Below are 12,283 nucleotides of genomic sequence, written 5' to 3'. Positions count from 1 at the left end.
TCTAGGGATTAAATAGAATGGTCCGAAAAAATGGTCCAGTGAACGGCAGTACAGAAGGCGAAAATGCCTTATTATTGCCGGAGTTCAGAGGAGAATGGCCAGACTGGTTCAAGCTTAAAGAAAGACAACAGTAACTCAAATAACCACTCGTTACAACCAAGGTCTGCAGAAGAGCATCTCTGAACGCTCAACCTTGAAGCAGATGAGCTACAGACGCAGAAGACACACCGGTGACACTTCTGTCAGCTGAGAACAGCAAACTGAGGCTACAATTCACACTGGCTCACCACAATTGGACAATTAAAGATTGGAAAAACATTTCCTGATCCTTCCATTTCTGCTGCGACATTCAGATGGTCAGATCAGAATTTGACGTAAACAGCATGAAAGCATGGATCCATCCTCCCTTGTATCAATGGTTCAGGCTGCTGGTGGTGTAATGGTGTGGAGGATATTTTCTTCAAACACTCTGGGCCCTTTAGTACCAATTGAGCATAATTTAAACGCCACATTCTACTTGAGTATTGTTGCTGACCATGTCCATACTTTTATGACCACAGTGCATCATCTTCTGATGGCTACTTCCAGCAGGATAACATGCCATGTCACAAAGTTCAAATCATCTCAAACTGTTTTCTTGAACATGACGATGAAATCACTGAACTCCAATGACCTCCACAGTCACCAGATCTCAATCCAATAGAGAAGCTTTGGGATGTGCTGGAACTGGAGATTCGCATCATGGATGTGCAGCCGACAAATCTGCAGCAACTGGGTGATGCTATCGTGTCAATATGGAACAAAATCTCTGGATTTTGGAATTTTTCCAGCACCATGTTGAATCTATGCCACAAAGAATAGCAGTGACATTGATCTATTAACATTAATTATATTAACATATAATGTCACATATAAAAAAATGGAAATGTAATCTAATTTAACAGCAGATTTGTTTTTTAAAAAGCTGGCAGACATTTATATTGACCAAAAATATTTGACCAGTTCCTTTTCTGTTTTCTACACTCAGGATCTTTTCTTCTTTGAAACAAAGCCCATAGGAGGTCCAAGAGATCTGATCCAGTTTGAAATCAATTGAGAGCAATTAAATGGAAAACAAGCTGGTCAGGTCCGATCTTGTGTAACCCAAGTTGCATCTCCAGCAAGGAAAGCGAGTGTCGCTGCCAACTGAAAAGCCCCGTTTTGACACACATCAGTGAACAGGGATGTGTTATTCTCCAAAGGCAGATATTTACTGCTCACTCAGGACCATTTCTCAGCCAGTTAATTAGTGCTCTGTGCATTGGGTGATACCCTGCAGCCCGCGGACCGATTTCTACACTCGGAGCAGATGTGCACGCATGCACACTCACACACGAACACACAAACCAACGCGCATGGTATCAGCCAAATAACACACAGACACCAAATCATTCAGGAAAAGACGTAACACAATCCTCCAAACATAAAAGTGACAAGGGGACCATTAAAATAGAAATGTGACAGCAGAGACATGCCATGCATTCCAACTGTTTGCTATTACTAACAGCGGTCAGCAATTCATCTTAATTTTGATGCCACTTGCTTTTGAAACAATGTTTGACAGAATCTTAAATGGAGCAATTGGTAAAATGAATACACTCTTATGAGATGGGACAACAGCTGTAGTGTTTCCCCACACCACCAGTATTTTGGGCTCCCAACAATACAAAGACTTATTGTCAGGAAAGCCTGAGAAAGTGGGTAAGCTGGGTGCTGCAGATCTGTGGGAGAATGTCTTGTGGCCTGTCAATGTTTGCAAACAACAAGTGAATCCTGCGAAAATAAAACTGCAGCAGCGCAACACCACCTCCCTAAGCGGAGCAATGCCTAATGCCATAATCGTTTAAAATTTACTACAAATGTCTTAAATGTCATATAAAGTTTTTGTATCTCACCAGAGGTATAAAGGTGAGGTCACATTTGCCGTTGTAGTGGGGTCATTTTAATAAAAACCCGTGTGATCGGGAGTTTCGCATGAGGGTGAAAAGTTCCTCACGCAGATTTCGCAAATTGGCCATGTGAAATTGCTGTGTTGACCAGCACAAAGCTGCTTGGTTTGAAAGTGATGTGCTTTATGCATCGCTACTAGAGATGCACCGATTGCAATTTTCTTGGCCGATTCAGATTTCCGAAGTGTGACCTGCCAATACCAATTTTTGCACATTTCGATTTTCTTTCAAAGAGCTATAATTGACAGCATATACAAACAAAAATATTTTTTCCTTCAATGCAAATTTTATTTTCATAAAAAAACACAAGTAATACATCATTAATAAAATAAGAACAAATAAACAAATTGCAAACAACAGCACAAATAAATGCAATAGGATAAAGAGAGATGAAATAAACACGGATTTAAGATATTACGGTGGGTCTAACAGTATTCATGTAAGAAAAACTACAGATATAAAAGTAATCAAATGTAAAATAACACTGGACAGTCTTCAGACAGATTAATGCATACAATTAAAGTTAGTTTTATAGAGCAGAGAGTGATTTTCTTAGTTTTTTTTTGTTCTTTGATTAACATGACAGAAAGCAGCAGGAATATTAGACTGCTTTTCACTTTAAGAGTTTATGCACGGATCCAATATACTGTTACACATTTTCACATAATTTTGTGAGTATTTGACTCTTTAAGCACTGTAAGCCACTCATTTTGGTACTTGCGACGCACAAGCTGCTGAGAGGCGTATTTATGCGCGCGCCAGTTATATAGACTGGAGCGAATGAGATGATTGAGTGAGAGGAGGCGGGTGTGTGTCACTTCACAGTAGGAGAGAAGAGAGTTAGACGTTATTTCCTGTGCCGCTGGCAACAAAACGGACCAGCTCGGAATTGGAAAAATGGATATTGACCGGCCGGTTACCGGACAGGCCGAGCATGAGAAAAACATTGACAAACAGTTTCTGGAAATTTCGCTCTTTCCCCATTAAAGTAAACAGAAGCTGTACTTCCATGACTGGAAATAGCTGCCTATGGCTTTGACTGACATCTTGCCTTAAAAGGAACTGTGGTATTTGGAAACCTCTTAAATTCTGTCGCTATTTTCTTACCTATAATGTTGTTCCAAACCTATATGAATTTCTTTCGTCAGTGGAACATAAAATACGTTTTTTTTATTTTATTTTTATTTTTACCCATGCAATGAATGTTTGGGACCCCACCGACTGTCCTTGTATAACTGAAAAAACATCTTCTTACTTGTTCCACCGAAAGTCCAACAGATTTGGAGTGACATGAGGGTGAATAAATGATGACTCAAGTGTTCATTTTAGGAGAATATCCCTTTAGATAACCTCTTGTATGGAGCTTATGATCATGATTATGACAGGAGGTATAAAGAGAGTATTAGGTTAGCTCTTGTATAAAGCGGGCGGCAGGCTTGTCCCATTGGTAATTGGCCAGTATGATGATGGGAAGTATTAGACGAGTATTAAACGAGTGTAAAGTTACGGCTTGTACAGAGCGGACGGTAGGTTTGTTCTGGCGGTTAGCCAGGGTGAGGAAGGGAAGTGTTAAGCATGTATCGTGTTACCTCTTGTACAGAGCGGGCAGCAGGTTTGTCCTGGTGGTTGGCCAGAATGAGGAAGGGAAGCGTGCAGAGCTGCGGATGTTGCAGGGCCGAGTGAAGCTCCGTACGCGCCACCTCCAGATCCTCCTCCGACGAAGCGCTGTCCAAAACAAACACCACCCCCTGAGAGCCTTGGTAGTACCGGCTCCAGTACTTTTTAATTGAGTCCGCTCCTGCAACACAAAACATAAATTCACACCGTCAGGAACGCAGCAAGGAAGTCATAACATTTAATGCACATATTAACCCCTTCACAGAAAAAAAAAAGGTGGTTTTCCTGTAAGACATAAATCAGATGGTGCCCAAGGCGAAAACAACGTAAAGCATTAAAAAAACAAACAAAAAAAGCACAATGAGAAGCTCTGGAAAGCGTATTGGCGACCGAGCGGGAAACAGACTACAGCGTGTTTCGACACAGCATCAGTTCGAACAGTGCTGGAATGCATTTTGGTGAGGAACCCGACCTCCTTTCAAAAATCATTGCGGATATTGCATTATGTATTTTTATGACTTAAAGAACGCATGCCAACTCGCACTCCCGCTCGGGGAGGCCTGTGGGAAAAGCCGTGTCCAAATGAAGAGCGCTCAACGCAACAGTGTTTCTTTAAAGTCGACCCTGAGAGCATATTAAAATGGTTTCTTCTGATGGCCAGTCTACAGCACAGTTCAAATGGGCCCACTTTTACAGTGAACATATGGTTTCTCTTGTGCACAGCAATTTGGGGGTACAAAAATGTGGCCACCAAGACACACAAGCGCAGCATGGCTTTAGTTAAAGTGAGTCATGGCGGGGCCTGTACCCTAACCATGAAAAAACAGAGACCAGTTTGTCTATACCTCTTGTTCTTGTGAGTTTTCTGATTGGAATGCGCCATATTAATTACTAGCATGCCTCGTGTGCATCTTCTCCTGCGATAACGGACCCGAAAAAGAAGCTTTATTCCTTCATTTTCATCTTAAAGTATGAAATAATAAACAGAATGCTATTTGAAAAGGTGGAGTCTTAAATCAATGCCAGACAGTAATCGACAGCTTTATTCAAAGCTCTTGAAGTTCGGCCAAGACGTATAAGCTGTTTGCTTGACACTAAGCAGCTGCGCAATCCTTTTTTTTTTTCTCGCTAAACACACTGGACGCGAGTTTAATGGTTCCACTTCCAAACTTCTGAGCCTTTGTCACACCACAAATTGAGCTCTTAGTCATGCCTCGCCAAATTATCAGCTCTAAAACTGTTCTTAGAGGTCTTGGTTCATGTTTGGAAACAGACTCCACCTATCAGATTGAGTTTCAGAGCTCAACTTCCCGATATCATCGCTGTGTATGATGTACAATGTAATACTTCCAGTTCTCATTAGGTATTATCCACTGTGGTATTCAGCAACAGCTTTCCAACCGCTGAAATGCAAGCCTGACAGCAATAGCAAACACACTTTGCGATAGCTGGCCAAAGAAGAAATAATGTTTTCTGCAGATGTTTAGACAATTTGTGACTCGCAATAAATATTTGGGATCCTCACAGACAGGCCATGTCCGAGGCTGACTCATCTAATTAAGAAGCGTTTGATCTGCTGTTGCAATTTTAGCAAGCACTATTAAATATTAATGCACAATTACTTAACATATACAGCCTGATATTTCTTTCCTATAAGGCATGTTTTTCCAAAACACAATGTCCCATCAGTCACAAATGTGCATCAACAGTCTCTTTGTGGTTTAATTTTACTCAAAGTCTCCATCTACTGGCTGTGAAAGTAAAATCAAAACACTGGGAGGTCTTGCGGAGTCTTGGGCTTTGAAAAGCAGAGGTTTACTTTCATTTCAAATGCATAAACATGAGCATTAAGAAGAGAACGATGTGACGGAACAAAACAGCATTTATCAGTAACGGGCCGGTGCATTACAATCTCATGTGATAATGCAACTAAAGCACATTTTCGCAGAAATCATTACATCATGGCTGGGGTCCAGAGAAACAAAGAGAGAGAGCCTGCTAAGTGCTTTCAGATGGCCGCTGCGAGATGGTAAATGTGAGCATGTGGGTCTCCCTTCTCTGGTGCGCCTGTCAGCCCAGCAGATCGCACAGGGTGTCATCGTGACACTGATGGGAAATGCACACAGACAGCGCGGCACTTTGAACGTCTCCTGGCTTCCTGACATCACTCACGCAAACCCAAAACACGGGCCAGACGGGCAGACCAACCAATAACACGAGAATCCGGTAAACCGTCTCGATGGCAGTGGAGGAAACGACGGGAGAGCCAGCGTGTCAAGCCGGCACACAACCTCCATCAATAAAGTGTGACATGAGCCTTCCGCGTCAGGTTCAAGGTTAATGTCCCAGCCGTAACCCTACACTGATATTTTTTGGGGAAAAGAGGTCGCGCTCCGCAGGCCCCTGACACTGAGCTGAACTCGTTGGAGGTCTGGAGGAAAGGTTTCCAAAGTGCTTAAAAGGAAAATAGGACATAATTATACCGCTTTTCAAGGAGAATTCAGAGGTTCGTCAATTTAAAGATGACTTCCCAATGTGGGCTGTTTCTCACCAAAAAATTCTCCTATAATAATAATAATTCACTTTTAAAGGATTATTTCACTCTGATGAACGCAAAAGGAAGAATGTGCCGGTCGCTCACTTCTATGCAGTTAAAACAAATGGGGACTTAAACGGATGGTTCACCTAAAAATGTTAATTCTTTGTTCATGTACTCACCCTCAAAAGTTGTTACAAACCTGTATGAGTTTGTTTGTTGAACACAAAATAATATATTTTAAAGAATGCTGGTAATCAAACCGTTGACGGTAGACACTCACTTTCATAGTAGGAAAAAAAATACTAAGGAAGTCAATGGCTACTATCACCTGTCTGCTTACCAACATTCTTCAAAATATCTTCTTTTGTGTTCACCAGAACAAAGACACTCATACATGTTTGTAACAACTTGAGGGTGAGTAAGTGATGACAGAATTAAAACATTTGGGTGAACCATCCCTTGAAGACTTTAAACTCCAAAACAGACACAAAAGCACTATAAAAGAAACATGAATAGGTAAATGTAATTTGTATGCTCTTAAGTTTTTGTTAGGTACAGGCTAAAATGTAAAGCTGGCGTCAGATCTTTTATGCTATATTGTGGCGTACATCTGAGTGCAACAGATTATCGAAAAAAAAAAAAAAAAATGTAAGATGGGGTTCATCCATTGGTTGGTTATTGGATTTTGAAATTTGGGCTTTGCGCTGAATAATTAATGTGAAGTTGATTGGAAAGAGGCGGTTTTAAGTGGACTAAATGATTGGTAAGTCCTGTATATGTCATCAGAGAGAAGTCTTTCATTTTCACCAAAGATCGAGTCTTGACATTTTGATAAATGAAACATACATGGATGAATCATTCACAATAAGATCTTCAAAATACATTTACAAGAAAGATAGGTTGAATTTACTTTTAATGTCGACTTTATTCATTATATCCACCCTGGCTTTCAACTACATTAAAAAAAAAAGTCGAAAAAAGTTAGACGAAAAAAGTCGAAAAAAGTTCGGAATGACATGAAAGTGAATAAATGATGTTAGCATTTTTTGGGTGAAACTTTTCCTATGAACTAGTGACATTTCCTTTTCTCTAACTCTACAGGCTTCATGACCCAGGTGGAAACCCCCCCTTTAGGATTCTCAGTTCCAGCAGTTATGCATCCAGCCTTTTTTCTCCTCACCTATCTGTCCCTCCTTTCCCCCAGGGTTCCCTGCATCCACAACACCCTCTTATTCTTATCATCACTCACTCGTTTTAAAGGCAGATTCAAAGCTGCAGCCCATCACTCTTACGAAAAAAAGGAAATGCGGGCCAAGATGGCTCTGGGTTCAGTGAGCGAGTGACATCTGAAACATTTCCATTGCGTGCCGCATCCAAGCACTGGCATTTCCTGGGGTTCAATTTACCTTGAAGAGAAAACTATTAGTCATCAAAGAAATGAGTTTGCATCCTTACTGGTCGGGTCCTCATGTTACATCTGTGTCAAATAACATTCATATTCTCATGCTGTGTCAGATGATGTGTTGCCAAAGATTACTTTTCAAAAGAACATATGTGAAATAATGGTTTCAAATATTGTTACAGATGTTTTTGTAGATATTCACTAATAGGTCAATCCCTTAATGCTCAAATTGTTTGTATGGATCCATTAATTTATTAACACTCACAATGACCTGAATATACTTCATACACTACCAATTAAAGGTTTAGGGCAAGTAAGACTTTTCAGCAAGGACACATTAAGGTGACAGTAATAATAATAATAAGTAATAATGCTGTTCTTTTGAACTTTTTATTCATCAAATAATCTAGTTTTCAACACTGATAATAATAAGAAATGTTTCATAAGCATCAAATCATCATTTGAATGATTTCTGAAGGATCATGTGACACTGAAGACTGGAGTGATGATGCTGAAAATTCAGCTTTGATCACAGGAATAAATTATATTTTAATATATATTAAAATAGAAAATAGATCCTTTAAATTGCAATAATATTTCACAGTATTACTGCTTTTACTGTATTTTTGATCAAATAAATGCAGCCTTGGTGAGCATAACACAGTGTCTACATTGGATGCGAGCAGAGTGACGCAGCGCAACAAAAGACAATACCCATTATAAACACTGATACTGTCTACACTGATGCGGCACGACACGGCACGGCAAATCCCCAGCAGTAAACTGATGTCCCGCTCTATTTCTGATGTAATGCCTGTGCTATTTCTGACATGAAGGACAAACAGATTTGCAATGGTCGCAACAGCTTGCGATGCTTCTGGTGTAGACATGGTGTGAGAGACCTCTTAAATAATCTTACTGACAGGAAAATTTTCAATGGTAGTGATCATGATGATGGCTTCACTGCTTATTAACTTATTAAACTTCCACCAACTTATTCCAAACATGTATGATATGATAATCATAGAGAGACAACATGATATCATAGAGAGGAGCCCTGCAGACCCCCGTGACTGTGTTAAATCAACGAGTCTCTTAAGGCCCTGAAAAACTCTTTGCTTCGAGGTAAAAAGAAGTTTGAAATACGTGAGCAGCCGTATACTGTTAGCGAACATTCAACGCTGTTTACACTGCTGAGAGCGACGGTTAACAATAACTTTCCTTTCAACAACAAAAATGACTTGGTTCGGCACGCATGTGATTCACGGATCAACTGCTAAGTTTAACCATCATAGAGTAAAAGTTTATCACTTGGACATGTTTTGTCTTGCCAATTTACACTTTCAAATCTTTTAAACACGAAAGAAGACCGCGTTTCAGACAGTGCTCGAACACCGAATGGATTCCTCTTTCGCATTTACTTCGGCTTGAAGGGACACAAAATGATGTCAAAATACCCGTCTCGGCAAGTATTCTCTCGGTTATGTCATAAGTGAACAGATGAGAAAGAAACCGGATGTGTGTCAGTATATTCGGTCCGTGCATTCGGTCTTAAAGTGACAGCAGCCTAATATTCCTGCTGTCGTCTGTGTCATTAATGTTAATAAAATAAAATAAAATACCACTTTAACCAAGATGAACCTATATTTTATTTCTACAGAGAAAAAATAGTGTTATAGTGAAGAGAGCAGTCAGGAGGAAAGTGATGACAGCTTGCAGGATAAGTGTGTCGTGTAAAGCGTGAGTACCAAGCTTTTTCTACTATAAAGCGGCTCTCCAGTGTGTTCATGTTTTCACTCGCGGTTGTCTAACTTCGAGGGACTGAACAGAAGAAGTGAGCCGAAGAAGATTTCCATGTTAAAGGTGGAGTCTCAGAGCCACACCCTCCTATTACATAATCACCACATACCAAACTTTTTCTGAAAGTTCGTTATTCAAAACCATATGGAACAGAATAATTAAAGGTGCTCTAAGCGATCCCGGTAGTCGAAACTTCTTGTTGACATTCGAATTGTGGTCAAACAAAACGGAGGCTAGCTAGACCCTCCCTCCTCCTCATCCCGTCTCCTCCCTCCTCCCCTCCCTTCCGGCATAAAGGAAAGTCAAAGTAGTCACAAACAAAGTTACGTTTTACTTATACTTCATTCAATGTGTAATGTCGGCAAGTTAGATAAAGGGTTTTATATATTGCAGAACAGAATGCAGAAAAAGAGAAACATTATCTTAAAATCGTTTCGCCACCTGAGATTATAACTATAGCTCCCATACAAGGACGCAATAATAAAAACAAGATAACGTTCGCGTTTCCCAGTGAGCATAAACAACGGCGGCGTCGTTGTCAAGTTGTCAATAGCCTATAAATAAACATTCAAATTCATAACAAACAGTGGATGAAAACAATCATTCACACAAATTGTCGCCCTACTGTGAATTTGCTTGATCATTTACAATAGAGATTGATCGCTAGCTGCTAGAAACATAACGTTATATGTTGTATTCACCAAAGTTAACACTGACTGCGTAGTTCTAGCTAATTACATCCTTGTGTTGGTTTAGCGAACATGAACGTCAGTTTAGAAAGAAATATGGATTTACCTGTTCTGCAAAAACACAGCAACTGAATGTCGGATCGGAAGCCATTCTGCCGGCGGAGTTCTCGCCACCTTTTAAAGGTTTTTCCGATGTAAATTCGGTATTTCGCGCGTTCCTTATCCTTGTCGCTCTTCTTTGCAATTTGTTCATCGGAACGTCGTCTCTTTGGTCGTGTTTCGGCCATAATTCAAACTTCCCTCTTTATGCTTCTCTCTCCTCCACACGCTCCACACCCACTTCATGTGCACGCGCACTAACTCCCCAAACCCCACCCTCAAATACTTCTTGTCGGTGATTGGCTGGAGCACTGTTTATTATGTTTTGTGGTGCGGGTGAGCCCAGATTGTTTTTGTTGCCGTTTGTGGAGCCTGTGGTGTCTAGAGAGACCGCGTTTTTTTACAGTGTGTTCAGGGGACAGGCAGCTAGCGGATAGTGAGGAGATGTTTGCTGTATGTGACAAAAAAAAATTTGGCCTAAAAAACACGTGGCATCGCTTAGAGCACCTTTAAAAAATATACATTTTCTAAAAACGTATCATCTGTGTTTTAAACATTTTAAAAAGATTTGTTCCTTCTCTATATATCGTGGACACTCTTATTTGTCATTGGCCCATATATTAATTGTGATTTAAAAACTTTTAAATAAAAGTAGTTATCTCATGAAAAAACAGAGAACATTTACCTCCGAGTTCCTTGACATTTAAAATGGCATTCTGGAACGGGACAGCTTTAATGCTAAAACCTGCAAATAAAAGTTGAACAAGATTAACAACTGCGGCCATGAGGATTTCACAAAAACACCTCCATTGCTACACTGACCGAGATTTAATCAAGTACTCTTTAAAAGACAATCACAAGGTAAAATCTGAATACAAAGGGGGTGTGTTTTTAAAGCGTTTGGCAAAGAGGAAGTGCAAAGATCTGTGTTTGTGTTTGCAGGACGTGTCTGGTATAGCTCTATGATGGTGGGCTGACCTGTGGTGGGGACGATGTTGTCTGTTGCCTCACTGCAAAGTCTGGAGAGCAGGCTGGTCTTCCCAGAACCCGTCAGACCGATGCAAACCACGTCATATTCTGGTCTGGGAGGGGGAGGTCCTTTACAGCAGAACGTCCTGAAACACTGAAGACGGGACAAAGACGGCAAGACAGGGGAAAGGGGGGAGGAAGGAACGTTAGAAAGGTTACAACAATTTAGATAAAAAACTTCCCACTCATCTTTGTGTTTATGCGATTTTGCCAACTTGTGATTCTCCGAGAGAAATGCTGTGGGTGTATGCGTGTCACTCTAGAAACAGAAACACATCTCAAAGCCATCTGACATCTGTTGACACCATCTGGTTGAGAAAAAGTTACAGCAAAAGAAAAAAACAAGTCTACCACACAGTGCCTCCATTGAAAACATAAGGGCCGAAAGTCATCACAACGTTCTGGGACAAGCAAGCACCCCAATATATTTCCACCAAAAAAACAGCCCTGTTTTCTGTAAGCTGCTGTCAGAGCCCTGTGGTTGACGTCATGACACTGAGTGATAAAGCAAATAAAAAATTGGCCAATAAATTTCAACAGAGCCAAGACACACATGTAAAGAAGAAAGCCAGTAATACTGCTTAAACCGATCACATAATTTCTACTACAGTCTACACAAGGAAGATCAAAGCATGTTTGACATTTACATTGCACAAGGAGGAGGCGTTGTGTTATGTTGCGATGGTATGGGTAACATGGCCCCTTTTGAGTAAAAACAAAGCTATTTACAGTCAGTGCAATATATTGTATTACATTTGTCTCTTTCTGTCTGCCATATTTTGAGTTACAAAGTACATTTCACATCTGAAGGTCTTTATCTGGTTGGCTCAGTGTAGCTCTATCTCTTAAAAGACACTCAAAGCCTCTGTTGCAAAACCCTTCCACTGCCTACACAGCATGCGGACCCAGATGGACCCTCAAAAGTGACTGATTTAGAGAGCTCTACATAGGCCGCAACATAGCAAGACTTGATTTCAAAGGAGTTTGATGTTAGCATGTTGCTAAGCTAACAGAGTGTTAGTCTAATAAGCATAAATTAGACAGAACAGGAAAAATAATCTATTAAATTAGATTTTTTTTGCCTGTGCTTTTTTACGTTTAATATTTACAATCGACATTT

At 40.4% G+C, this 12,283-nt stretch overlaps 1 protein-coding gene across 2 annotated transcripts in view; it reads right to left on the bottom strand.

The window, feature by feature from the left end:
- arl15b (ADP-ribosylation factor-like 15b) overlaps positions 1–12,283 on the bottom strand; it is a 47,341-nt gene that overhangs the window by 14,250 nt on the left and 20,808 nt on the right. For both annotated transcript variants that reach the window (XR_014029287.1, XM_081354480.1), the window contains exons 2-4: positions 11,113–11,257; positions 10,820–10,879; positions 3,578–3,786 (exon numbers count right to left, since the gene is read on the bottom strand). Coding sequence is in view for 1 of the 2 variants with exons in the window: in XM_081354480.1 (XP_081210606.1) it covers positions 3,578–3,786; positions 10,820–10,879; positions 11,113–11,257 (414 nt within the window). In the remaining variant the exon portion in view is untranslated. The remainder of the gene's footprint in view (positions 1–3,577; positions 3,787–10,819; positions 10,880–11,112; positions 11,258–12,283) is intronic.

The sequence above is a fragment of the Scardinius erythrophthalmus genome (genome assembly GCF_964197995.2).
Source record: "Scardinius erythrophthalmus genome assembly, chromosome: 23".
Lineage (NCBI taxonomy): Eukaryota > Metazoa > Chordata > Actinopteri > Cypriniformes > Leuciscidae > Scardinius > Scardinius erythrophthalmus.
The sequence above is the reverse complement of the archived record's forward strand: the minus strand, read 5'-3'. Positions and strand labels throughout refer to the sequence as shown.